The sequence below is a fragment of the Muntiacus reevesi genome, chromosome 2 (genome assembly GCF_963930625.1).
Source record: "Muntiacus reevesi chromosome 2, mMunRee1.1, whole genome shotgun sequence".
Classification (NCBI taxonomy): Eukaryota; Metazoa; Chordata; class Mammalia; order Artiodactyla; family Cervidae; genus Muntiacus; species Muntiacus reevesi.
Genome location: NC_089250.1, coordinates 122670392 through 122697859, shown reverse-complemented (window position 1 = coordinate 122697859; position 27468 = coordinate 122670392). Strand labels below are relative to the sequence as shown.

Genomic DNA, 27468 nt, shown 5'->3' with positions numbered 1-27468 from the left:
CTACACCCCACTCACAGGCTGGCATTCTCCAGGCAGAAGGGCATCAGCAAGTATTCAGAGGGAGCTGTTCTGTGTTCAGGCAGTGCTGAGAAGGGAGCTCTGCTTACACTTGTTTTGGGAGGTATTATGAAGGAACAGAGGTTCTAAGAGGAGGCTCTTCTCTTAGAACCTCTGTCTTCTGGGGGAGGGGAAGGAACACCCCCCCCCCCCCATATACACATAGACTCCTGAAAGCTCATTGTTCAGGCATTTTTCCTGGGGAAGACCAGGTGGCTTAAGTGGGGGTGAGATGAGCTCCAGGTTCTTGCTCTTTTTCAGACTGAGCAGTCTTCCAGCCTATATGTACACCCTGAACTCTTAGCTGTCCTAAGTGACCCTGGTCCTGAGTGTAAGCTCTGGGCAGGGTATGGGAGCCAGAGGCCAGTTACTGCCAGGAGCGCATCTGGACATGGTGCCTGCCTCTGCTCTGTCCTTCACTGTCGCCCACTGCCCTTCTCTGAGCCTCCGTCCTCCCTGGTGTGAAGTAAGGGCATTGAGGCCTGTGTCATTGGCCTTCTGGCCTGGGAGGACATGCTGGGCTGACACTGTGGTCAAGGGAAGTCACATGTCACTTTTGGTCACAATGACCAGAGATCCAGCAGTGCCATGGGCCTTGAGATAGTGCAGCTCGGCCAGACCGCTTTCTTCTGGCATTTTCCTGACCAGGCATGGTGCCCCCAGTCCTTGAAGCACTTCCCTGCCCAAGTTTCAGGTGGCTGGGGGGCCTGGCTGATTGTCTCTCTCACCAGGGACCTGTCTTGTACTACCTAGCCCAGGGTCACCTGCCTAGTAGGTCCACTAAATGCCATGTGAATGGACGAGTAGCTGCTGGAGCCTCCTTCCATCCTGGTCCTGTGGTTTATGTTTCTCTCTTATTGCCTGTGTCCAGGATGAGTCAGCTGAGGCTGCTGCCATCCTGGCTTGGGACACAGGCCTCGAGGCTCCTGGCCCCACATGGAGTCCAGAGGTTCAGCTGGTGCAGCAGGTCGTCTGGGCCACCAGCTTCCTTCGCAAGCAGCAGAGTTGGAGGGGGTTCCAGTTACATGGAGGAGATGTACTTCGCCTGGTTGGAAAACCCACAGAGTGTCCACAAGGTTGGCACCCCTCTGTGTGGGAGAGAAAGTCCTGAGGCTGGGCTGTGGAGGGGGCAGTGGGGAGAAGCAACTTGCCTGCAGAGTGACCCTGGGTAAGTTTCTTTGCCTCTCAGGTCCACCGTTGTCTTTGTTTGTGAAAGAGTTGGTCCTCATATTAGGTGAAGAAAGCTCACTGCTCTGCTGATGCTGAACCATCCAATGGTTGGTGGTCTGGCTTGAGACGCCCAGATGATGCCCTGCTCAGACGCGCTGTTTCTGAGACCTGCCCCTGCCCCCTCTGTCATGCTGAACTGTGCGCAGGCGGCCTCTTTTTATGTGGTTAGGAGCGTGAATGTTTATATATATATTGAGCTGGTGAAATAAGTACACACTTATGGTAAAAATTAATAATAATGAAAAAATAAAATCAGTTGCCAGGGCAAAAGTAAAAAGTGAAGCTGCTCTCTCTCCACTCACAGTCCTCAGAGGAAAGTAATATGTTCACATGATTCAAAACAAAAAGTATTAAGTTCTCCAGTGTAAAGCCTTCCTCCCATTCCATCTGCTCAACTCCTGCCTGTCTGGTCCCCAGTCTATACTTAATTTCTTCTGTATCTATTCAGATTTTCTTCAGATAAACTTATTGCAAACATAATTCTGGATTTCCCTCACCTTTACACAAAAAATAGCATGTAATGTCCACCATTTTGCCACAGGCTTTTTTCATTCAGCATGCATCTCTAAGATTTTCAATGTCAACACCTTAAGAGCCTCGTTTTTTTCCCGAGTTGTGTAGTATTCCACTGTTTGGATGGATGTGCCGCATCTGGAAGGCATCTGGCTCATTTCCAGTCTCTGGCTGTCATGCCTGGCGCTGTACTGCATCATCTTGTACATTCATCACCTCGAGTGTGTGCAGCTCACTATGGGATAAATTCCACAAAGTGGAGTTGTTGGGTCAGAGGGAATCTGTATACATAATTTTGATGGATGTTGCCAAATTGCTTTCTACGGGATGCATACCATCTTATTCTCCCACCAGTACTGTATGAGAGGATGCCGAGGAAAGCTCTTCTATTGTGTGTTCTGTTGGAACACAGAGGTGCTGGTGCATTTGTCCATCTGCGTTTTGTTTCTGGACAAATAGTAGCAAACCATATATCCTCTTCTGTTTTGTTCCTTTATAACATATCTTGGCAATATTCCACATCCATAATAATAGATGCATCTTTTTTTTAAAACACTACATAATTTCCCAGAATCTAAATTGACCATTTATTTAACTGGTTTCCTATTGATCACCACTTAGATTGTTTTTATGCTGCCATATTTAGAAACTGTCCTGCGGGGAAGATCCTTGTACCTGTAGGCATACCTGTCCAAGTACATCTGTAGAATAAATTGCTGGCAGTGGAATTTCTGGTTCAAAAGATACATGCATTGAAAGTGTTGAGGACCTGCCTGCCAGATTGCCCTCCACAAAGGCTGCCTCTAACCCCCAGTATGTGAGGGCATATTTCCCCCAGGGATAGAAGTCTCTTTCATACCTGAAGCCCCTTGATCACAACTTTTAACTCCCCCACCAACCCTCTACCAAGCTGGGTTCTGGAGAGATCTGAACTCTGGATGGGGGCCAGGACTGGTTGAGAGGGATCTCTGGTCAGGGTCCTAGGAAGGTCCTGAGAGCTATAGTGATGAAGGAAGACCAGTGTCCCCTGGGGTCCCAGTCTGGGCCATACCCAACTACTCTCAGTCCCTAACTTCGCTGTTTTCTTGTTTCTGCCCCCGCCTAGTCCTGGGACAGCTTCTTCCGGAAAGCCAGTGAGGAAGCCTCCTACAGCCTGGCTCAGCCCCGGCCCCTTTCTGTTGTCTCCGAAAGCAGGCCGGCAGTACCCAGCCGGACCAAGACCAGTAAACTGGTGGAAGATCACCTGGCCGTGCAGTCCCTCATCCGGGCCTACCAGGCGAGTGACCGGGGCCGCAGGCTCCTGGGTGTGGCAGGTGCTGACAGCAGGAAGACTGGCTCAGCTCCAGCATCACCTCGGAGGGCCCTTCTCTGAGCCCTCTGTTGGTGGCTCCTCCTCCTCCTCCTGCTCTTTGTCACATTACCATTCACATCACCTGCCATCTCCCTTCATTTTTTGTGCGGACTGGTTTGTATGTTTGTGGTCTTTCTCACTCTGCCCCAGTACCTGGAGGGGTACTTAGTGGGTGATCAGTTTCAGTGAGTGTTGAATGAAAGGTGAATACATTGATCCTTGTTGATGTCTGTTTTCTTCTCTTGACTGGGCTTTCCAAGAGGACAGGGCTGATGTCCAGCAGGTGCTTAACTAGTGTTTGTGGGACGAATGAACGAGTAAATGAATAGTTCATTAAGCAGCTCTCCCACCCATCAGTTGCTCTGTCCTTGGAGACTTGGGCTCCCTGTGGCTGGGTTCCCAGGCTTGGCCCCTGCTATGTCAGAAAGTCTTGATGATATTCCCTGTTCTTGGTCTTGACCCAACAGTATTAATTGGAGGGCTGTTCTGAGTGTTCACTCCATAAAAATGTAATCATTTAGGATCTCTCTGGGAATCAGTGGCAGAAGGTATTTCATAAGAGAAACTTGTCTTGAAGACATGCAGAAGGAAGGGTAAGGGCATCCTGGCAGAGACTCAGTGAGAGGGTGCCACACAAGCCGCTGCAGGAACCCGGGGGGAGAGGGAGGCCTTAGCAAATGGAAAGTGCACCTTGCCTCTGAATGAGGCACTCTGTGTGGGTTGGCAGTTGCCCACCCAGGGTGTACCAGCTGTGCTGGGGCAGAAGAGGGAAGGTGCACAGGATCGGGCTCCCTTATTGGCCTCAGGACCCATGGGTCATGGGCCACTTGGGAGCAAACAGCAGTGGTTGTAATGAGGTTTGTCTTGGCTGGCTAAGAGAGGCAGGAAGTGATCTAACTGTTGACTTTGAAAAAGAAGAACAAGGAACATAAAACTTTATATGAAATATAAGGTAGCATTCAGAGTGCGGCCTGAGGGCCTTATCTTCCAAGCATAGCCTCAGTTCTGCAGCGGGTCTTTGGTCTTTCGAAGCACCAGGATCCTTCCAGCAGGTTGGTCTCTGGATTCAGGAAGGTTACTTTGTACTGGCTTGATAAAAATCTGCCCGATGGTGAGCACTTATGGGGTGGGCTGCAGCCCCTCACAGGCCAAGTCGGGGCTGAACTCTGGTTTGACTCACCTGCATACAGTACTGAAAAAAACCCCAAGCTGCTGCTTATTTGCAAACATATAGAATGTAGAAGAATCATGTCTCAAACCCTCAAGCCCATCATTACAGTGCCGCTCTTGTTTCATCTTACCCACCTCCGGCTCCACCCACAGGTCACTGATTATTCTGAAGCAAATCCCAGATGTCATTTCATTTCATTCATTGAGCGTTTCAGCATGTATTCCCAGAGATAAAGTCTCCTTTAAAATTTTACAAATATACATAATAGCATTATCACTGCTAAAAATAGTAATAATCTTTAATGTCATCAAATACCCAGTTGGTATTCATTTGTGTCTGTTTGTCTTAGGATTTGTTTTTTCTGCTTATTTGAATCGAGAATCAAATAAAGCCACAGGTTGTGATGTTGACATGGCTCTTAAGCTCTTGTACTCTACTGTGCAGGTCCTTCTCCATTTCTTTTTGTGTTCCTTGTTTGTCCTATAGAGTTTTCCTCAGTCTGGATGTTGCTGATTGCATCCCCATGGTATCACTTTATTTGACCCTTTGTCCCATGTAATTTCTGTAAAGTGGTGGTTATATCTAGGTGCTTGACCCAACATAGATTTGATTTCTTTGTTGCAAAATCAGCTTCCTGGTGGTGATGGCACTTCATCAGTTAGTAGCTAAGGATAATTATTTCCTGGATGCATTAAATCATTAAGAGTGGTAAAAAGTGGTGACAGTCTAATTCTGTCTTTGTTTAGTACCTGAAATATTTCTATGGGGAGAAACTTTCCTTTGTTAGCTCCGTTTATCCTCAGGAACAAATTGTATAGGGAAGGTAGGATCAGTGCTTGATTTTTTCCCTTTTATTGATGGATTTTCAAAACTATGATTTGGTTCCCTAACATCTTCCAAATATGGCAAATAAGGGTTTTTCTTCTTTTTCTTAGTATGATATGAATGCATGGATTTAAACACATTTGATGTTTCAGTCTGCTACAGATATTCTCCTTGTTGTTGCTCAAAATGTATCCTTATTCCCAGCCTCAGTGGTGTTTGGTAGGATAAGATGATTTGAGCTCATCTTGTACATTTCTAATAAGCCAGTTCTCCAGGGAGTGAGGGAATATTTGCTGTTATTGGTTTGAATATGACTTCTGGGTTCTTTTGATGGTTAGAGACAGGAAATATGTATTTTTTTTAAAGATACCATATTTTATAGGTTTGTACTGATGCTTCTATACATGTCAAATATAGGACTTAGGGTTTGTCTTTGACCTCATCAATCTTTTATCACCATCTCCTTTTAAAAATATTAAAAATAGAGGTTCTCAAAGACACAATACAATGACTTATTTGATTTTTCTCATAATCCATACATGACAAGCTAACAATACAATTCTAGTACTACCACTGCTGGCTGGTAATGTAAATGAATTTATGATCTTTTTATTTCTGCAGTCCTATTTGCCTTTGGGGAGCATTCTGTTAGTCAATTGGAATAGTTCCTCTCTATGAAGTTATGCCACAAAATGGATGCATTAATTCATTTATCTTTCAATTTTTTAAACTTAATTTTGTTTTTAAAATTTATTTATTTATTTATTTTTTGATTGAAGGATAATTGCTTTACAGAATTCTTAATTTTGTTTTATAGTGATATAAAATATTTATAAGATTCCAAAGGCAAGATATAGTCTTAAAAGTCTAGCTTCTAGCCCTGCCACTCTGCCCTATTTTGTCCTTTCCCTGTAGGTGGTAATTTTTCTTGTTTTTTGGTTTTATCATTTTACTACATATTCTTCTAATGCACACATTTATTTGTAGACATTCAAATAGATACAAATATATGCAAATACATATATTTACTTTTGTCTTTCCTTTCTTAGATGATAGGTTATTTATCACAAACATTTTTATATAATTTGCTTTTTTGCTTAACAGTATTTTGTGGAGACAATCTCATAGTAGCAGTTAGGAATTTTCCTCATTCCTTTGAACAACTCTGTGCCTGCATGACTTTCCCATATCCATTTGTCAGTCTCCTGCTGATGGACGTTTGGGAAGCTTTTAGAATTTTGCAATTACTAATAATAGTACCATAGTAATTATTCTTGCGTATGCATTCTTTCCTGTTTCTGAAAGCTGCACAATGTACTTTTAAACTGAGTTGAGCTCCTGCCACCTCAATTGCTGCTGGGGCTTCACAGACCTGCTAGGGCCTGGGTGCTGGACATTCTGAAGCTGGAAGTGAGGGGCCCAGGCCCCTCAGTCTTGGTGGGGGTCTGCCCAGCTGTGTTCCAGCTCTGCCTTGACCTTTTCTCCTTTTCCAGATCCGGGGCCACCATGTGGCTCAGCTGGACCCCCTGGGCATTCTGGATGCAGACCTGGACTCCTTTGTGCCCTCAGACTTAATCACCACCATCGATAAACTGGGTGAGAATCAATGCCCTTTCCTGTTGCCCTGACAACGCCAGAGCCAGCCGATGCCTGTGCCTAGTGAAGGGCACTGAACCTGTGGTGCCTCTGGGTCTTGGGTTTCAGCCATCAGCCTGAGAGGCTTTCCTCTGACCCTTGCCCATCTATGCTTCGGGTCCCTGCAAGGGAGGGCTCTCCATCCTCCCTAGCTGGTGCACCCACTCAGCAAGCTGGAGACACCTGTCCAGGCCCATCCTTGTGATGGCAAGCTCAGTTCTGACTCTCATGCCCTGTGGACAGAGGGCCCTTGACCTTTAGGCTGGACATGGTGGGAGGGTGCTGGGGGCACTGTTAGGAGGTCTAGGGATGCAGCTAGGCTCACCTGGGCCTCACCTCCCTCTCTCCCATCTGCTGCCTGGACTCTGCCCCATGGGCCTTCCAGCCTTCTACGACCTGCGGGAGGCTGACCTGGATAAGGAGTTCCAGCTGCCCACAACCACTTTTATTGGAGGCTCCGAAAACACCCTTTCTCTGCGGGAGATCATAAGGCGCCTGGAGGTGAGCACAGGCAGGTGTGTCGGGCACACCTGATGAAGCTCTACAGCGTGAGTTAGAGGGAGGGAGGGCACTGCTTTTCCTGTTCCAGCCCCTGAGGCTGTCAGTCTTCTTCCTGGCTCCTCGTGGAGTGCTCCCCTGCCCCTACAGAGCACATACTGCCAGCACATCGGTCTGGAGTTCATGTTCATCAACGACGTGGAGCAATGCCAGTGGATCCGGCAGAAGTTCGAGACCCCGGGCATGATGCAGTTCTCCAGCGAGGAGAAGCGGACCCTACTGGCCCGGCTGGTGCGCTCCATGAGGTCAGGCCCCCAGCACCTCCCTGGGAAGCCCGAGTGTCTTGGGGGCCTGTCCAGGGCTGTCTGAGACATCCCAAGTCCTAGCTGATGAGGAGGTACCTGGCGAGTGAAGGCAAGGCTGGGTGGGGCTCCAGGAGATCATGACACCGAACAAGGATGGAAGTGGCATAAAGATGTCCCTGCGTGGAGTGAGTATAGCAGGGACTTCTTGCAGGTAGGGCAGAGCTGGACTTCTGTGAAGCTGGGTCTGCGCAGGACCGTGGGGCCCCAGAGGAGCCCCTGACCCAGCTGCTGGGAGTAAAGTGGATCCCTGAGCAGTGACATGTGGGCTGGAATTTGAATTAAGCCATGAGGAGGTCTTTGGAACATGAGGAGAGAGCTCCAGGGCACATGTGTGCTGGAGGGCAGCGAGCCGAGAACAGTGGAATGGCTAGTTGCAGCAGTTTGACTGAAAAGAGAAGAGAAGGTGGTCACTGGGAATGGACGCAGCCAGAGGCCTGTGGTTAAGCTGGGAGAAGCCTCAGCCTCCCCCATACCTATGCTTCTTGCTGGTCTATCATGGTGTCTGTGCCAGGCCCTGGACCGTGCAGACAGACATGACTTTGTAGCTTCCTCTGTCCTGGCATCCTACTGCAAGCCCTCAGAAACAGCCCCCATGAGCCCCTGCCTCTCCACCCTTTTCCTCCTCTCCCCAAGCAGGTTTGAAGACTTCCTGGCCAGGAAGTGGTCTTCAGAGAAGCGGTTTGGCCTGGAGGGCTGTGAGGTCATGATTCCGGCCCTGAAGACCATCATCGACAAATCCAGTGAGATGGGGATCGAGAATGTCATCCTGGGGATGCCGCACAGGTGGGTCCTCCCTGCCTCAGCCTCGTGGTTCTCCCCCAGGCCCGGCAAGCCGAGATGGATGTGAGGCTTTGAAAGTCAGAGCAGGGGTGTTGGTGGGACCTGGGGGTAGAGGCACAGGGGTCTGGAAATGTCTGAGTCCCTGGGCCCTGGCCACTCTTCACAGAAAGAGCCAAGCACGTGGCCAGAGCCTCTGGAACCAGGTTCTCTTGAACTCAGTTTCTCTTTCACCATGTTGCCACCATCCCCAGCAATACTAAGATGACAGAAGGGGCTATGTCATACTACTTGAGGTTCCTATGGAGTGGCACATCCCAGAAAAGTGAGGGCAGAGCCTGGACACATGGGCCTGGGTTGGGCTCCCCTGGTGGGAGGTCTCTGGAGGTCAGCTGAGTGTCTCTTTCCCTGGCTGCTAGCTGACCACTCATTTCCCTGGGACCTTGATAAAGACTTGGAAGGTTGGCCTGGCCACTGGGCAGTTACCTCTGAGCTGGAGCCTGTGGGATCATGAGGAATATAGCCAAGGCGGCCAGGGGTCCTGCTGAATGGGCAGGGACAGGACGTGCTGTCTGTCTGAGGGGCAAAGCCTCGGTATTTCCCTTGCCCCTTGCCAGCCACTCACAGGGGGGCCAGTCCCCTACTGCTTCAGCCCTGGGGCGTCAGGATGGAGTGTGAGGAGTGTCCCCATCCATGGGCTGGCCTGCCAGCGTTATCTCACAGGCTCTGTGCCCTGTTGGGAGCAGAACTGACCCCATGGTTTCAGGACGGCGTGGCTTCAGTAGAAGTATGGGGGCGGGGAGAGAATGGTGCTGGGCTGTCAGGCAGCTCTGGGACAGTGTGACAGTGCTGCACAGCCTCCTGGCCTGAGGAGGCTTCTGGGAGCCAAGGACTGCCCTCGACCAGGCCTCCGAAGTTGAGAAGGGGCCTCTGAGGCTTGAGGGCTTTCCCCAAAGGGGCTGAGGGGTGTTCATCTGGTTCCTGTGTCCACACAGCCCTCCCCTCCACAGAACAAGAGAAAAGCCCACCGGAAGAGGGCTGTCCTTCTGTCACAGGGCCACGTGGGGCTGGAGGTCACGCCAGAGTATGTGCAGGCCTAGGGCTGGTGTCTGCAGCTGGGTTATGGGAAGCGAGTTCTGAGTCACACCTTGTGCCTGCCTCAGGCTGGTGTCCACCCCTGCATATATTGCCCCGTGATGGGAAGTTCAGGCTGGACTGGAGAATCCCTGGACCTAACTGCTTCCCCACAACCCCCCTGCCCTGGGCCCCCCACTTCACACCCGCCAGACCTAAGCTCATCTGGACAGGTCCTTTGATGACTCCTAGGGGCAGAAATCCTGCTCCAAGATGCTACTAGGCTGGGCTGGGGAGCCTTGTGGGAGCAGCTGTGTTGCGTTAGCAGGTTGGGGTCAAGGTTCTGGTTTGGGCTCAGCTTTTGGGTCAGGGAGGGGGTGAGTGGACACTCGGCCATGAGGCTGGGTGGCTCCCTGCTCATGGGGGCCTCCTGAGTCTGAGGGGTGTGGGGTGTCTGCTGGCCAGGGGGAGCTGGCCGGCTGGAGCTGCTCACATGCCTTGGAGATTGAGACAGGATCAGAGGGCTGGGGCCCCAGTGCCCACGCTGTTCCTGCTGGGTCCTGGGTGGGCAGGGAGCATGGTTATGCTGGGGTGTGTTGAGGGAGGTGGCCTCTGTGCCAGGTGAGAGTCCTGTCCCCTCTGGCCCCAGGGGCAGGCTGAATGTGCTGGCCAACGTTATTCGCAAGGACCTGGAGCAGATCTTCTGTCAGTTTGATCCCAAGCTGGAGGCGGCGGACGAGGTGGGTGCCACGTGTGGGCACCAGAGCCCCTGGAGAGCTGGGTATTGGGAGATGGACGGACATGCAGAAGAGTGGGAGAAAGGCTGGGGGTGTCTATGTGAGGCCCCTGAGGTGCTTTGGAGCCAAGTGCTCTGATCTCGGATAACTAGAAGAATCCTTGGGTAATCTGGGCCAACCTGCTGTCTCCAGCCAGGGAAACTGAGGCCCAGAGAGGCGCAGGGCACGCCTGGAGTTACTCAGTTCAGCCCATGTGGCTGTGTTTCTGTGCCAGAGTCCTGCCTGCCTGCCTGTAAGGACTGCCTCACTCGCTTGTTTGCCCAGCACAGTGTTGGGCAGTCAGGACAGTTTCTTGTGCCCACTCATGAGCAGAGGGTACAGTTTTCTACCCTCACCCACTTCCTGGAATGGTTACGTGTCATGTGGGCCTCACATCCCATGGCTTTGTGCGCGCTGGGCCCTCAGTCGACGTTGCCATCTTCTCTTCCTCTCTCTGCCTCTTTCACAGTCCTGCCCATCACCCCATTTGATGGCTTTCAAATGGTCCTCCAGGACCTCCAGGCAGGAAAGCTGTCTGTGCCTCCTCTGTGCCTGAAGAACTGTGTCTACTCTGGCCTTTTCCATTCTGTGTGTGTGTGTGTGTGTGTGTGTGTGTGTGTCTGGCCTTTTCCATTCTGTGTGTGTGTGTGTGTGTGTGTGTGTGTGTGTGTGTGTGTGTGTGTGTGTGTGTGTCTGTTTTCCCATCCAGGCTGGTAGCAAGGTGTGGGCAGGGACCTCACCCCCGAAGCCTCAGCACCCAGTACTGGAGAATGGTTTGTTAAAATGAACCACCTTAAATGACTGCTCTAGAACCATCCAGCACAGAGCAGGACTAGAATCCACATCTGCTGGCTCCCAACTCATAGTCTTTCTGCCATCATGTTCCCTTTGCTCAAGCACCTTCATTCTCTGAGTCTCAGTTTGCTTTCCTGTAAGATGGGGATAAAAACTCCTGGTCCCAGAATAGGGTGTGAGCAGTTACAGATGGCATGAGTAAACTAGAAAACCTGGCCAAAGAGCTCTTTAAACAAATTTACTTTTTTCTTAATTGAAAAAGCATTGTAAGCATCATTTGAAGGAAAGATTTCACAGTGAGAGTAAGTTTCCCTTCTGAGATTACTTTCCTGCTCCCCAGAGGCTCTGCTGTGGTCAGTTTTCATGTTAAGGTGTGTACTTCCAGAAATGTTCCATGCAGTGCAAACACATGTAGGCGTCCAGTACAGCTTTATTTATAAGAAGCCGGGGGAGCAGCTCGAGATGCCACTGGGCACCTTGCTGTTTTCACTTAATGAGCTGTCACTATTTTAGAGCTGCACGCCAAGCTCCCCAGGCTTCTAGTGCCCCTCTGGTTTCCACTGTCTCTTGTTGATGAGCATTAGGTGGTGGGATGAGTGTTTTGCACACATGTGTGTGCATCTTTAGATAGTGTCTGAGAAATGCAGTGGCTGGAGCTGAGGAGTTAGGACTGACTTGCCCTCCAGACAGCTTGCAGACAGCAGCGAGTCTGCCTACTGTGTGCAAGAGTCCAGGTGCCGCCCCCCCCCCCACCCCGCCCGCCCTACCACTTCCCTTACTCCATCCACCTTTTCCATCTTTGCCAATGTGATAGGTCCAGAAGTGACTGCATTTGAACATATTTCTCTGCTGTGAATTTGAGTGTCTTCTCACATGTTTTTAAACCATGTATGCCTTTTCCTGTAAATTCCTTTTCCTGGCTTTTGCTCATTTTTCCCTGGGGTCTTGGTAAAAAGTACTTTATATATTGAAGGAGTTAGCCCTTTGCTTGCATTTGTGTGATAAATATTTTCCCAGCTTGATTTTTTTGCTTCCTAATACTGCGCATGGATCTTCTTCTCCCGTGACCAGTATATTAGATTTTGGCTATCTTATCCTTTGTGACTTCTGAGGTTTGTACATTGTTTAGAAAGACTCCTTGCTCTAAGATCATAAAGTGTGTGCTGTTTTCCCCTGGTACTGTGCTTTTGCTTGTTGTGTGCACATTTTTGCTTACTTTGGTGTAAGGAATTTAGTAGGGGTCCTGCTCCAGTGTTTGCCCAGAGGCCTGGCCCATGGTCTTAACTCCAGTTAAGAGCTGTCCTTCATTTCTTGGCCTTCACTATTGCTGGGTGGCCCCTTCCTAAGGGTGCCTCCCCGACTTTGCCATCCTTTATGCGGAGAGTGTGGTTGCTGATAATGTGCAGGGTCTCTGATAAGGGATCATGACCCAGGGAACCTGCCGGCCTTTCTTAGCCCAGGTGGAGGACAAGGAGGGCGTGTGCCAGCGTTGGGGGAGGAATGCAGGGATGAGTCAGAGACAGCACGACTTTCCCAGGGAGCAGACCCAGGGGATGTCCCAGCCCCGCTGCGGACTTGCATGTCTGGGATGGTGGGGACTTCATCACAGGCTACCTCAACCTTCAGGGTTCTGGAGATGTCAAATATCACCTCGGCATGTACCACGAGCGGATCAATCGAGTCACGAACAGGAACATCACTCTGTCGCTCGTGGCCAACCCCTCCCACCTGGAAGCTGTGGACCCCGTGGTACAGGGGAAGACGAAGGCGGAGCAGTTCTACCGCGGGGATGCCCAGGGCAAGAAGGTGAGCTCTCCTGGGCGCTGAGGACCTGGGTTCTGTGGGCTGGGCTCCTGAGGGGTGAGCTCCGAGGGGTAGGCTCCGAGGTTCAGGATTGGGGCTGGGCTGCACAGGCTGGAGCATGGGGGCCTCTCCTGATGGATACCGTGTCCTGCAGGTCATGTCCATCCTGGTCCATGGGGACGCTGCCTTTGCTGGCCAGGGTGTGGTCTACGAGACCTTCCACCTGAGCGATCTGCCCTCTTACACCACCAACGGTACCGTACATGTTGTCGTCAACAACCAGGTGAGGGCCAGGGCTGCATGCTGGGCCCTGTCAGTGTTGTCTATTCCTGGGTCCAGGCCGCACTCTGAGAAGAGTGGGACAGTCCTGGTTCTAACCCCACGGCTCTGCCTCTTAGCAGAGCGTGACTTCAGCGAGATGCCTGATCTCTCAGCCTTGGTTTCCTGGTCTTTGAAATTGGGAGGAGTATACATTTGTGTGCCTGTGTATATCTATCTCTCCGTCCTTCTCTCCCCTATCTCCTTGTATGTTTGTGTACACACACACACACACACACACACACACACTATAAATATATATATGATAAAGCTGTAGGGACAGAGGAAGGTGGGTGTAACTAGCACCTACCCCAGAGGCTGCACATATAAAATTAGATGGTGCCTTTACCCCCATGTGACCCAGTCTTAGAACACAGCGCTCACAGCTATTGCTTTTAAGGCAACTGTGGTAAACGACAGCTCTTCTTCTGAGCCTGTAAAGCCCTGGGTTAACAACTTTATTTGCATACTCATTTAAGTCATTTAATCTTCACAGTATAACCCTGTGAGGTAGGAATTTAATGAGCCCTTTTAATCAATGAGGAAACCGAGGCTTTGGGAACTTAAGTGCCTGGCCCAAGGTTGTATAGTTAGTAATTGGTGAGACTGGGTTTTATCCCAACTTGGGCTTCCTACTCCCGCTGTATAAAAATGATCGCAGGAAAAAGAGCAGGTGTGATTCGCCTGGTGTTGCTGCTGTCCCCGTGATTTCAGGGTCATCCACTGTTACCTGGTCATGTCCCCGTCACCTCCTGACCACACTTGATGGACCTCAAGGCAAAGACACCCCTTCCCAGCCCCCAGGACCCCGGGATCCCAGGTAGCCACAGCTGTCTAACTCTCAGTGCCTCCTGCTTCTGCAGATTGGCTTCACCACAGACCCCCGAATGGCCCGCTCCTCTCCATACCCCACTGATGTGGCCCGTGTGGTCAATGCACCCATCTTCCACGTGAACGCAGACGACCCGGAGGCTGTGATATACGTGTGCAGCGTGGCAGCCGAGTGGAGGAACACCTTCAATAAAGACGTCGTGGTAGACCTGGTGGGTGTGGGGGGCCCAGGCTAGGTGGGCTCAGCTGTCCCTGCTGTGCCAAGCTCACCAGGTCTGTAGCATCTTCAGCAGTCAGGGCTGTACAGCAGGTTTAGTGCCACTGACTACAGTCTCTGCAAAGGCCTGGGGTGGGGCATTTGGTGACGGGTGACCATGAGGGCTGGTGAGGTTTTGAAGGGTGTGGCCTGCCAGGTGTGCCCAGGGGGCAGTGACTGTGCCAACCACACCGCCTGGGCATGTGGACCCACCTTCTGTCCCTGCAGGTCTGTTACCGCCGGCGTGGCCACAACGAGATGGATGAACCCATGTTCACGCAGCCTCTCATGTATAAGCAGATCCACAGACAGGTGCCTGTGCTGAAGAAGTACGCAGACAAGCTCATCGCCGAGGGCACGGTCACACTGCAGGAATTTGAGGTGGGCCCCGTCAACACCTTGCTGGAGCCGAGACTCTGAGGGGGCTGCTGATGTCACCAGCCCAGGGCTGGGTGCTGGCGATTTAAAGTAGCCAGTATCATCCTTGTCCCCAGCAACCCCAGTTATCAAGGGGGACAGAGGACCAAAGACATTTACAGCCTGGTGTGATGCAGTAAATGTGGCGATGCATGGAAGCCCATCCTCAGGCAGGGGTCCAAGAAGGCTTCCTGCAGGAGGTGGCCCTGAGCCGGGTTTGTCCCCAATGTTGTCTGTGGATATGCTTGTCCTCCCTCCTTGAGGTAGCTCTGAGAGCAAAGACCCTGAGTCTTTCCTGGGTCCCCACAAGTCCCTGCTGAGTGGGATCTCCTGGACTCTTTCCAGGATCCCCTGAACTCTGGGACTTTAAACTCTGGCCATAAGGTCCCTGTAGGTTAGTGGAAGACCATTTCTCTAGAGCATGGTCAGAAGGACTCAACCTGTGACTGCCCAGGGCATCGTTGCCTCAATCCTGGCCTTCACCCTATTTTCAGGAAGAAATCGCCAAATATGATCGGATCTGTGAGGAGGCGTATGGCAGGTCCAAGGATAAAAAAATCCTGCATATAAAACACTGGCTGGACTCTCCCTGGCCTGGTGAGTGAGTGGCGTGTGGCTGAGAGCCCACTGGGGCTCTAGGAGAGGCAGACCTCTGAGTCCTCGGGAGATGGGCTGGTTAGGGAACTAAGGCCCCACCGCCTCCCAAACGTCACAGAGTCTCTGCCCTCTCAGGCTTCTTCAACATGGATGGGGAGCCCAAGAGCATGACGTGCCCAGCCACAGGTGTTCCTGAGGACACGCTGACCCACATTGGTGAAGTGGCCAGCTCTGTGCCCCTGGAGGACTTTAAGATCCACATGGGTGAGGTTGCTGTCTAGCATGGATCACTGTCCCAGACATCAGGCCCCAAGGAAGGTGGCGTCAGGAGTCAGGGAGGCCCAGCCTCATTCCTGCTTGGCTGTGGGTAGACCAGCTGAGCTCTCAGTGCTTCCTTCATGCCCGTGAGGGATCTGTGATGATAATTCTTCAGGTCAACAGATATGGGTGCCCCCAATGAGTGCTGCTGATAGGCTTCCATGGACACCTTAGGTTTCCCCAGAGCCTTTGCTAAGGGTACCCCTGGATCAGATAGGAGGAGAGCAGGGGAAAACAGGCTTCCTATGGAGGGGGCAGTTGGGTCTAGAATGTTGGGGGGGCAAGTGTGCCAAACTGGACAGATGATAGAGGGCGACCCTGGTCTAGTAGGTGGCCTCTGACTGCGCTTCTTGGCTGTAGCTGTTGTGGCCTCCACTCAGGCAGCCTGAAGAGCCCCTTGGTGGTAATGGGGCCCCCGTGCACCCTCTGAGCGGGCTGTGGGTGTTCCAAGAGGATTCCACCACTTCTGGGGGAAGCCCAGGTGTCTAGGGGCACCGGCTCTGTGTGCAGTCACAGCAGGTCTGTGTGGGTGTGGGGCCGACGGCAGCCCAGCCTGGGCCAGGTGCCTGGGCTCAGATCCAAGCACCTTCTTCTGTGTGAGGGTGAGTGAATGACTTCCCTCTTCTGAGCCTGTCTTCTCACCTGAGAGGCAGTGAAAGTTGGTACCTACCTTTCATTGTGAAATGTCCCCTACTCAGTGAATATGGCACGTGCACATGGCCGACGCTCACCTAGTGGCACCTGCTCCTTCCTGCAGGGAGAGAGGCGGTGGGAACACACGCTCAGGCCAGCCTAGTATCTTGGCTGGAGTGGTGCGGCTGGAGGAGGGGTCTTCTGCGCCCTGCCAGGCCCCTGGCCTGTGGGGAGGGGTACACAGTGAATATACACACCCCTGGTGCAGGGCCCGGGGACCACAGCTTCCCAGCGAGGTGGCCAAGCTCCTGCACCCCTCAGGCTGGCCCTTCCCTCCCACAGGCCTCTCTCGAATCCTGCGCGGCCGTGCAGACATGACCAGGAAGAGGACGGTGGACTGGGCGCTGGCAGAGTACATGGCCTTCGGTTCCCTGCTCAAGGAGGGCATCCATGTGCGGCTCAGTGGGCAGGACGTGGAGAGGGGCACATTCAGGTGAGGGTAGGGGGTGTAGGAGCCCAGGCCCTGTGGGCACTAGCCTTGCCCCTTGGGAGAGCTGAGAGCTCAACTGTGCTGGGGATCTCTCAGTTGGCCCAGAGACTCTGGATGATCATTTCAATGAAGATTAAGAGGAAAGCTTCTTAGAACTGATTTTTTTTCCCCCAATCCCTGGCTGAGTGTTATGGTCTGGAGGAAAAGCAGCAACCACCAACCACCGTGCGGAAAAAGCCCCCTTGCTTTCCTGACACCCACTGGCAGGACAACTGCCTCCACGCGGCTCCACTAACTTGTGACAAATCAAGGACAGGTCCAGGGCCACTGGAAGTTGGTATACATTGATCTATACATACTCCCAAACATTAATTTTGCTGGTGTCCTAATCACTATTTCCTCATCAGTCTCCCAAGCTTAAAGATTGGATACATTTCAGGAATGACAGGTTAATAACTTGGCAGCAAGTGATTGTTAACTCCAGTGTCCACAGATTGATTTGCTCATTGTTTTGCTGAACTTCCTCACAGGATTTTCCTTGTCGGACCAGCTGCCACAATGAGCTGCATCCGTGCCTCACTGAGGTGATGCACATGGTATTTCTAGCCTCTACCCCCACACTCCACCATTCAAAACTAAGGAAGGAAAATCACAGAGTCAGAAGGGATTAAAACAATTGATTGGCTGTTTGAGACCTTCGAATAGATCTGGAACACTTATGATTTGGCAAATGGAGAATAGCTCAAAGAAATATTTATTCAGATAGCCAGGCCATCTGAAAGCTCCTGGGCCTCCTCTCCACCCCCATGGGGCCAGCATGCAGAGCTGACTGCTCTACATAAACTCTTGGTTGATGTCAAGTCTTGTGGTCATCAGTGGTCCTCAAGATCCTTTGTTTCCCTTTGAACTACTGTTAAGCCAACTCCCCACCGCCATCTTTCTTGTTTGCAGTTTAGAGTTCAGAGGAGGACTTTACACTTGTTGGCCATCCCCATCACATTTCCTCTGTTTGGGACTCCAGATGTTTGGGACCCCAGATGTTTGGGATCTCAACTCAGTCTCTGCTATGTTAGTGAGTCCTGGAGATGTGGCTTCCAGAATTCAATAGGCTATCTATCCCTCCCTTGTCCCAGTCCCTCATCTCTGCTGGCCCTGTTCCAGCCAGGGCTCAGCATGCCACTCCCCTGCAGCCTAAGTTGCATGTCAGTCCTCATGAGGCTTGGCGTTCAGCCAGGGGTCCCTCCTTATGTGCTGCATTTCCTGTCTCCTGTGACCCTAGGCAGGGCAGGCAAGTGGTAAGGGGGCTAGCAGGGTGGGCAGGGGCACAAGGCCCCTGGGGTATGGCTTGCTAGGGTCTCAGTTTCCACCCAGGACCTGGGAGGTTGGCATGGCAGGTCTCATGGGACCCCTCCTTATGTAAGAAGCTGAGACTCTTATGTCTGTGCTTCAGGAGCCCCAGGGTGTGTGTGAGGCAGGTACCGCTGGGAGGGGAGGCTGCCCAGAGGAGGGACCAGATGGTGCTGGCTCTCCACGGCTGTCACCAGCCTGTGGGACTCTGCCGGGAGTCTTGCTCAGCCCACCTGCCTTCCATCCGTTCCTGGTCTGTCTCTCTGCAGTCACCGGCACCATGTTCTCCATGATCAGGAAGTTGACCGGAGGACGTGTGTCCCGATGAACCACCTGTGGCCTGATCAGGCCCCCTACACCGTCTGCAACAGTTCCCTCTCGGAGTATGGAGTCCTGGGTGGGTCAGAACTCTGCCTGCAGGTCAGGCAGCCCCTGAGATGCCTGGGGGCCAGGGAGGGTCTCATACCTCAGGGCATCCTGTCTTTGTTGTTTTGACCATGGTCTGGAGATGGGAGGGGCTGAAGGAGCTCGGAGGCCCTGGGTCATGGGACAGCCCTGAGAGACAGTGGTTGGGCTGCCTCCACCTGAGGCCACATCAGAGATGTGGTCCTGTCCCATCTGGCCCTCAGAGAGCCAGCTGAGGGTTGGTCTTGCCTGGATGGGGACTCTGGATACCAGAGCCTGTCTCTGGGTGGCATCAGTGGGCCCAGACAAAAACCCCATTGAATCCACTAGAGGCCCCTGATGTCTGGCCCTGAGCCTCCTGGCCTGGCCACCTCTACATTCCTCACCTGCTTCATCTTCTGTGCCACTGCACCCAGAAGCCCTGTCCTCAGGTCCCCTTCCTAGGCCCTGGCTCTCCAGATTGCACCCTGAACTCTTCCTTGGCTCAGCCTTTAGCTGGCCTGCTTTCTCCGAACCTGCCTCCGCCCAGAAGCGGGAACCCCCAGTACTGGAACAGCAGCCTCTGGGGCTGTTCTGTACCCCTGCTCATTTTGGAGGAGCTCCTTGGCAGGTGGCCCCTGCTGCCTCTGCAGGGTATCTTTGGACTTGGCTCCTGGTCTAGATAAGGCTGAAGCTAGCTGTATGTGAGGCCAGGGCCGAGGTTGGCATCTCTGGGCCTTTGGGTCCCATGGAGTCGCCGGGCTCTTCTGGCCTCCGGGGAAGGATGGGCAGGGCAGGGAAGGGGAGTGAGGACGGGCTGGATCTGATCAGAGCCGCCGCCACTTGGTGACTGTGTGGCAGGCTCTACTTCTCAGTCTCTTCCGTTTAGGTTTCGAGCTGGGCTACGCCATGGCCAGCCCCAATGCCCTGGTCCTCTGGGAGGCTCAGTTTGGTGACTTCCACAACACGGCCCAGTGCATCATCGACCAGTTCATCAGCACGGGTCAGGCCAAGTGGGTCCGACACAACGGCATCGTGCTGCTGCTGCCCCATGGCATGGAGGGCATGGTGAGGCTGCCTTAGGAGGGCTGCGGCTGGCCTTGAAGAGGGTGGCTGGACCCTTGGCTAGTTGCAGAGTTGAGGGGGTTGTGTGCCTTCCAGCCCCTTGGAACCACACAGGACATAGGGTGGGGCCTGCGTGGGTCTCTTGGCACCACTGAAGATGATGACACTACTGTTCTAGGTCATAGATAGAACGGATGTGTCTGAGTGCATGTTGTGTGCCAGGCTCTGTTTAAAACCTTTTCTGTGTATCAACCCTTCCAATCCTTACAACAGTTGAAAGAGGCAGATCCTGTTCCCACTTGCCAGATAAGGAAGCTGAGACACAGAGAGGTAGAATAGCCTGCCTAAGGTCACATGGCTAACCACTGAGATTTGAACCTCTGTTGTTGGGGGAACCACATGTGGGGGAGAAGGAGGATATACAGGTCATCAGGGGAGGGGCGGAAGGAGCATCCTGAGGTCCCAGCCTGGTGGCTATGTAGCCTGACCAGGTAGAGCATGGGCGGGGCTTGGTCACTGCCTTGCTGCAGTGGATGTCCTGCTCAGCTTGGACCGATCATACATTCAGGGGTTCATCAGTACTGCTCAGGGCCAGGTCTCATGGTGCTTGGCACTTCCCATGCCACGTTTATCCTGTGGCATCCTCACCAGAAGATTGGTTCTGTTCCCGTTTCACATGCAAGGAGAGAAGTCCTGTGACTGCCCAAGGTCCCCCAGTTGTAGAGGTAGCTGGCATCTCACCTTGAGCCAGGCTGGATGAGGAGCTGAGCTGGCCTGGCTGGTACCTGTGGCTGTGGGTCCGCAAGGCTTTGCCCCTAAGGGAGGGGCAGGCCACCCCTGTCCCATGGGGAGCCAGGTTGGAGGATGGTGTGGGGTGTCCTGCTGCTATTATGGAGCAGAGCAACCATGTGGGTGAGGGTAGGAGGAGGAGTCAGACCTGGGTTTGCAGTTGTCCCTTTCTGACTGAGTAACCTTGAGGTTGCTTCTTAATGTCTTCACCCTTCACCTTCATCTACATTACAGAGCTGCTTTCGAGACGAGAGAATAATGTGTGTGAGGTCTGTAGAACGATATCTGGCACACAGGAAGCACTCAGCAAATGGTCACTGCTGTAAAGCAGAACATTCTAGAGAAAGAGCATCTTAACTTGGCCTTTTCACGTTTCCCTTCTTCCCTGTGTGTTCAGATGTGGTGGCTCTGGCTGGAACCTCCTTCCTGCTCTTGTCCCACATTCCTTGCTTTTCCCTGTGGTTCAGACTCTGGAGTGAGGGCCTCTCCTCCAGAAGTGCTCTAGACCCTGCTCTGAGCCCCAGGTCCCCATCTCGTGTGACAGACTCCCAATCCCCCTGAACTCTGGCCAGCCTGGCCATCTGGCATTTGTTCCAGGGCCCAGAGCACTCTTCAGCCAGGCCTGAGAGGTTCCTGCAGATGAGCAATGATGACTCAGATGCCTACCCTGTGAGTACTGCTCGCTCCCCGCCCCTCCCCAGGACAGGGCCACACACTGCTACTCCTGGCAAGGCCAGGATATGGGTACCACAGGCGGGTCACCTCCCAGCTGCACCCTGTCCCTCCAGGCATTCACCCAGGACTTTGAGGTGAGACAGCTCTACGACTGCAACTGGATCGTGGTTAACTGCTCCACGCCGGCTAGTTACTTCCACGTGCTGCGCCGGCAGATCCTGCTGCCCTTCCGCAAGCCGGTGAGCCCCCCGCACTGGTCATCACTGGGATAATGCAGGGGTCGAGTGCAGGGTGCCCTGGCCGAGTGGCGGCAGTCTGGCAGCCAGCCACCATGTTTTCCTTCCAGCTGATCATCTTCACACCCAAATCTCTGCTGAGGCACCCAGAAGCCAAGTCCAGCTTTGACCAAATGGTATCTGGTATGTGCCTGGGCATGTTGGGGAGGTGACTGATGGGGGCCCACGGGGCAGCCTCTGTTTCTGTGGCTCTGTTGGCCCTGCAGCTTCTGACATGGTCCCTGCCAGTAGCTGGATTGGGAGGTTGGTGCAGCGGCCAGCTGTCTGGGCCTGCCTGGGTCACTTGGGCTGAGAACCAGGGTCAGGGCAGTGCACTAGCACCCTGCAGCTGCTCAGGAGGGCCGGCCTGGCTGCCCCGGAAGAGCTTAGAGACTGGAGGCCTGCTGCAGGTCTGCCTCGTTCACGGGATGCTGAGTGTCAGTCATTCATCCATCATTTTCACTCATGTGCCCAACAGGCATCACTGGCCCTGGGGACCTGACACCCCCTCCAAGAGCTCTCAACCCTGGTGTTGGAACTGAGATGTGACCCAGTAGAGGATGAAGGGAGGCAAGTTTAGGGCCTTGAAGCTGGTCACAGCAGAGCTGTCTGGGAAAACGGTCCTGGGTGGTAGGGGAGGGGCGGGAGCTGGTCAGGGGCCCTCAGTGGCATGGACAGGTGCTTGTTTGCACTTGCATGTGTGTAGGCATCTCCCCAGACGTGGCCAATGGCTGAGCCAGTGGTGCAGAGCTCTGGAATGGGCTGGACCGCCTGGGCTAAACATTTAGTGCTGGTGGGGCTGGGCAGCCAGTGAACCCTCTGCCTCAGTGTCCTCACCAGGATGCAGTGACCCCACAATAGCTTCCTCAGAGTTTTTTGTAGTGTGTATAGTCTGGCATCTGGCATGAGGTTAGGAAGGAAAAATGGATGGCACGCAGCTGGGAGTTGGGGTCTGGAGCTGAGGGAAGAAGAACTGTGCCAGGGTTTACTTTTCAGTTTGATTGGGGGAATTGAGTGTGCCCAGGAGGTGAGCATGACTGGATGAAGAGCAGGTCTGGGACAGACAACAATGCTGTAGATGGGAATGTGATATCACCTTCTCCGTCCCCTCCAGGGGCTCTCCCCATCACCACCGCCCCCCCCCCCCATCACTTTAAACTTGGTGTTCCCAGGGCTCTGCCCTTGGCTCCAGCTGCTATCTCCACTCCTGTCCCTGGGACATCTCAGGGTGTCCACTGTCTCCTGCTCTGTTGTTTGGCTCAGGAGGTTCATATTTCAGATCTAAATCTGGGGCTTGACTCAGTGCCCAAGGAGAGCCTGGCGGAGCCAGGAGTGTGGACTTGATTCCCAGGCTGCTCTGGCCCCTCTGGGAGCCAATGCCCCTTCCATGTCCTGTTGGTCCCCAGGAACCAGTTTCCAGCGGGTGATTCCTGAGGATGGGGCTGCAGCGCAGGCTCCTGGGCAAGTACGGCGGCTCATCTTCTGCACGGGCAAGGTGTACTATGACCTGGTGAAGGAGCGGAGCAGCCAGGGCCTGGATGAGCATGTGGCCATCACACGTTTGGAGCAGGTGCGCCTGAGCCCCTCACCTGCTAGAGTGGTGGGCAAGGTCAAATCACCAGCCCTCTGGCTCTGGGCAGCGTGCCAGGGGTGGAGCCAGTGAGGGGGGTGGTGGCTGCTCTCTGGGGGGCCTGACTGTAGGGATGCCCCCCTTCCCCTGGCTGTGCCCTTCATTCTTCCTGACCTGCCCCAGATCTCTCCGTTTCCTTTCGACCTGATCAAGCGAGAGGCAGAGAAGTACCCAGGCGTGGAGCTGGTGTGGTGTCAAGAGGAGCACAAGAACATGGGCTACTATGACTACATCAGCCCACGCTTCATGACCATCCTGGGCCGGGCGCGGCCCATATGGTACAAGGCTGGGTGCAGGGGCTGCCCGCCACCCACCCCGCGTGTCTGCCAGGGCTGAGGCTCTGGGGGCTTGAGGCCCCATCCTGGCCTCACCTGCCCTGTTTGCTGTGTGACCGGCACTGGCCACTGCCCTTCTCTGGGCTGTATTGAAAACGGAGGAGTTGGGTCCCCTAGTCCCTGCTGGCTCTGTGACTGTCATTGACAGAGCATCTTCCCCATTAGGGATCCTCTTCAATACGCCCTTATGGAGAGCAACCTTTGTGTTTGTTCTGAGGCCAGAACTGAACTAGAGAACCTCTTGCATGTCTCAGATCTCCTACCTTTGATCTTAGGCCACTGACTTAGCCCCTTGGAGCCTCAGGCTCTTCATTCCTGCAGCTGGGTGACGACAAGCGTAAACCCCATGCGGTCCTACGGGTAGCCGGGAAGTCAACCCAGCCCTTCTATGAGCTTGTCTCTCCTCCTCCAGGTATGTTGGCCGAGACCCAGCAGCTGCACCAGCCACAGGGAACAGGAACACTCACCTGGTGTCTCTGAAGAAGTTTCTGGATACTGCCTTCAATCTCCAGGCCTTTGAGGGCAAAACATTTTAGAGCCTGTCTGAGTCTTGCTGTGGCGTTGCCTAGGGACATGGGGGATGTTAGGGTTGGCTGGCTCTGCTGCCCAGGAGAGAGACTGTCAGGAGCCCCAATATAAAACCTACCCATATGGTGATTGAGGCCAAAATATAGGTAGCACCAGCTTCGGTATTAAGCCATCTTGGGCCTTTGTGTTTATTTCAGAATCTCTTAGGGCTGAGAAAGCCGGAGGTGTCTGATAGATGGGCTATAGCTGTGGAGTGTTTCTCCAGCTGCCCTGGTCTCCAGGGTTTTGTGTGGCTTCTCTGTCTGTGTCATTCACGTCTCTGCAGACAGCCAGCCAGCTACCGAGGAGTCCGTGTCTTTGGTCTCTCTCCAGCCCAGCAGACTTGGCTGTTGCTCACCCTGTCCTTGTTCATCTGTAGATTCAAGCACTGTTCTCTGTTGTGCTCTTAGAAATAGAGATTTTAGCAATGACAGCCAGGTGAAGCCAAACCATGCCAGGTGATTTATATGCGTTCTGTTTTATGGGGCGTGTCATAATGAGGTATGTCAGCTTCTGTGTGAAATATGATCATATTTACCATGTACCAAAGTAGAAAACCAAATAACAGAGAAATTAAAAATTGCTTAAGAGAGACTTCCTGTTGTCACTTCATGTTGTAAAGTTGGGGGTGGGGGCAGATGAATTAGGGAGGGTAGGGAATGGGGAGAAAGAAAAACGAAACATAAAGGGGCAGATTTTCCTTTGAGCATCAGTCAATGTTTACAGATCTGTTGGCATCTCCACTCTTTAGCCTTTTGTTGGTTTTGCATCCCTGCAAAGATGCCAAGGAAGAAGCAGCACAGGAAGGATGTTTTGCTTTCTGCACATCATTTATTCACTTATTCCCTTCTCAGAGCACTTCTCTCTAGGTGCTGGGATCCAGGGTGAAACAAACATGTGTCTTGGAGCACAGCAGGAAAGAGGTTATAAACAGTTCACAGTTGGCTCTCCATACCCATGGGTTCCACATGGATCCAAGTATGGATCTCAAATACTTGGGGAAAAAAATTCCAGAAAGTCCAAAAAGCAAAACTGGGATTTGTCATGTGCCAGCTACTATGTCACAGTGCATTTACATTGTATTTACAATGATTTCTTGGCATTTACACCTTATTAGGTATTGCAAGGAATCTAGAGATGATTTAAAGTATATGGGAACAATATTGTAAAGTAACTGGCCTCCAACTAATAAAAATAAATGAAAAAAAAGTATATGGGAGGATGTGTGTAAGTTACATGCAAATACTACACCATTTCATATGAAGGACTTGAGCATGTGTGAAGTTTGATACCTTCAGGGAGGTCCTGGAACCAATCCCCCATATATACTGATGGACAACTGTAATTCCCTGAGTTACGGGTTATGTTGGAGGTAAGTGCAGAGGATTGTGGGAGTCAGGGAAGGCTCCCTGGAGGAAATGGTGTTTAAAGGAAACGTCCTACAGGAAAGCTGGAAGAGCTGATCCTCTTAGGGAGCAGACCCAGAAATACTGATCATGGGGTTGGGGTGGGGAAACCTAAAGAGAAAGGGCAGTCTGAAGTTGGAGGACGGAGTGTTAAAATTCCCTCTGCTTGAATACATCTTCTTGGAGTACATACACACTGACTCTGCAGGAGCATTCTAAGTGACACAAAATAAAAATAATTAGAGATGCCATCGATAGTATATGTGTCCTGGGCCCTTTGCTGGGGATTCTACATATTTACTAGATATTCTTTAACCTTTACCATGGGTTCGCCTGCTGGGAATGTGCCCATTTTACAGATGAGGAATATTCATGAACCTTGAAGTTGAAGGTTATTTGCTGAGTCTACTTGGCCTCTGTAAGGCTACACTGCTTCCCTTGGAAAATAGCCTCTTATTCCTGGCCCTGTGGAGATCTAGTGGCCTGGGGTCTTTCCCTGCAGTTGGGCTGTGTCAGTGGGTGGGATGTATCCTGTGAGGCACCTGTCCTGGGACAGGAGCCCTCATGCTCTGGAGCTGGATCGTTGGCATGTCCTGGCTGGTACAAACTGCCCCTCCTCACCCTCGGTATAGCGAGGCTGCACACAGGCTGGTGGGGACCGATGGCTGAGGTTGCTAAACTGAAGAAAACCAAACACATGAAACGAGGTTCTAGACTTTACAAAGATAATAACTAATGCTAGGAAGTAAAATGGAGTTCATAGAACAAAGACTTTATATGAACTGTAATAACTTCAGAGAGCAAGGATGATCTTGCTCCTATGAAGCTATAACAGACTATTAAAGAAATAATCAGATGTTTAGAAAATACCAAGTATTGCCAACACAAAAACATCAATAGATGGGCTGAGTGATTTCTTTCATTGTAAACCATGTCAATTTTGTCAATACCCTTCAGAGTTCAATTCCAGGAAAGAATATCTGATTGGCATTTCTTGGGTCATCTATATCTTTCTTGGAGTAATTTGATTGACAACCTGTCTAAGACTCTGCTCAATAAATGGAAGAGGAACTGGAAAATAAAATTGGGGTGTGGTTTCTAGAAGGGGGGAATATGGATGTTGAACCGAACAAACGATAGACGTGCATCTACTCTCTCTGCCATGACGTAGGTGTGAGAACAATAACAGTTAATATTTATCAAGTACTTTCTCTGTGCCAGTCCCTGTTCTCAATCTCTTCCGCCTGATATCACCTCTAAATTCTCACTGTGCCGCTTGCGATGTATATTACTTTCATGCTACCTGTTAAGATGTTGAGGATCAGAGAGGTTGAGTAACTCTCCTTGGGTCACATAGTTGGAGTTCACATCCAGTTGGTTGGGGTCTAGTGTCCTTGTCCTGTGCCACTGAGCCACACTGCTGTCTGGACTCGGGCTTCTTCCTGAGGTTGACTGAGAATTCAGTGAGGCAGTACAGGCAAGCACCTGACACTGTGATCCACCCACGATGGTTGGTCGGTGTCTGACCAGGTTGGTCAGAGTGGGTCTAGTTGGAGCTCGTTGGGTTTTCTTCATATGTGGGAAGTAATAGGAGGTGATGTGAGTTATTGTTTCTTTGAATACCCAAGGAGACATTCATGCTAAGATAGAATTCTCAAGAATTAGAGGACAGAGTTGAGTATTACAAATTATCTGTCTCCCATGCTGTTTATCACCTCTCTTTTCCAGCTGAAGTGCAAAGTGAAAAACACTCATTTCCTTCTCAGAACTGCTAGACCCAAAAGAAAGGCCAAAGAAACAGATGCTCTGCTTTTCTGCAGAGGAACTTAAAAACCAAACTTCATCTTTTTCCTGATGGGAAAAGTAATGTATGTCCTTTGAGTAACAATGAGACACTCCAGATAATAATAAAGCATAATAATCCAGAACATTTCTAGACAGATTCATGGTGTGCCAGGATCTGGGCTCTGCTCCTTATTTGTTTTCATTTTGATCCTCATAATAGCAACATGAGGAAGCTGTTATTACCACCCCCATTTTGTAGATGAAAAAACTGAGAACTGTGGGTTGAGTAATTTCTCAGCCACACAAATCCGAAGGAGGGAGTTAGTGTCCATACCCTGCTCTGAATTTCCACCCTGAGCCATGCTTATTTTGTTGGTGACAAAGAAAGCAGCCATCTTTTTTTTTTTTTTTTCTGTGTCCCCATTCCATTAAGGGACACACACGTTTCTATCTGGCCAACCTTCAAAGCATTTTCTCAAA

At 51.9% G+C, this 27468-nt stretch overlaps 1 protein-coding gene across 4 annotated transcripts; it reads left to right on the top strand.

Moving 5' to 3' along the window:
* Positions 1-929: 929 nt before the first annotated feature.
* Positions 930-24334, top strand: OGDHL (oxoglutarate dehydrogenase L). Of its 4 annotated transcripts, XM_065919953.1 has the most exons (22): positions 930-1133; positions 2906-3076; positions 6641-6743; positions 7168-7283; positions 7431-7585; positions 8282-8428; positions 10146-10236; positions 12694-12873; positions 13025-13153; positions 14052-14231; positions 14504-14656; positions 15187-15289; positions 15425-15553; positions 16583-16733; positions 18347-18474; positions 19351-19529; positions 20913-20984; positions 21104-21229; positions 21337-21409; positions 22672-22835; positions 23019-23173; positions 23643-24334. In XM_065919953.1, the coding sequence occupies exons 1-22, from the start codon at positions 930-932 to the stop codon at positions 23764-23766; spliced, it is 3033 nt and encodes a 1010-aa protein (XP_065776025.1). In that variant the 3' UTR covers positions 23767-24334. The 4 variants fall into 4 exon arrangements, with proteins under 4 accessions (XP_065776025.1, XP_065776027.1, XP_065776026.1 ...); XM_065919955.1 differs by lacking the exon at positions 2906-3076; XM_065919954.1 differs by lacking the exon at positions 14052-14231.
* The last annotated feature ends 3134 nt before the right edge of the window (positions 24335-27468 follow it).

Excerpts from the sequence above, each read along its gene's own strand:
- OGDHL (XM_065919953.1), top strand. The coding sequence starts at position 930 with ATGAGTCAGCTGAGGCTGCTGCCATCCTGGCTTGGGACACAGGCCTCG. Across the intron at positions 7,284-7,430 it reads AGATCATAAGGCGCCTGGAG|AGCACATACTGCCAGCACAT; the intron begins GTGAGCACAGGC and ends CTGCCCCTACAG. Across the intron at positions 15,554-16,582 it reads GGACTTTAAGATCCACATGG|GCCTCTCTCGAATCCTGCGC; the intron begins GTGAGGTTGCTG and ends TCCCTCCCACAG.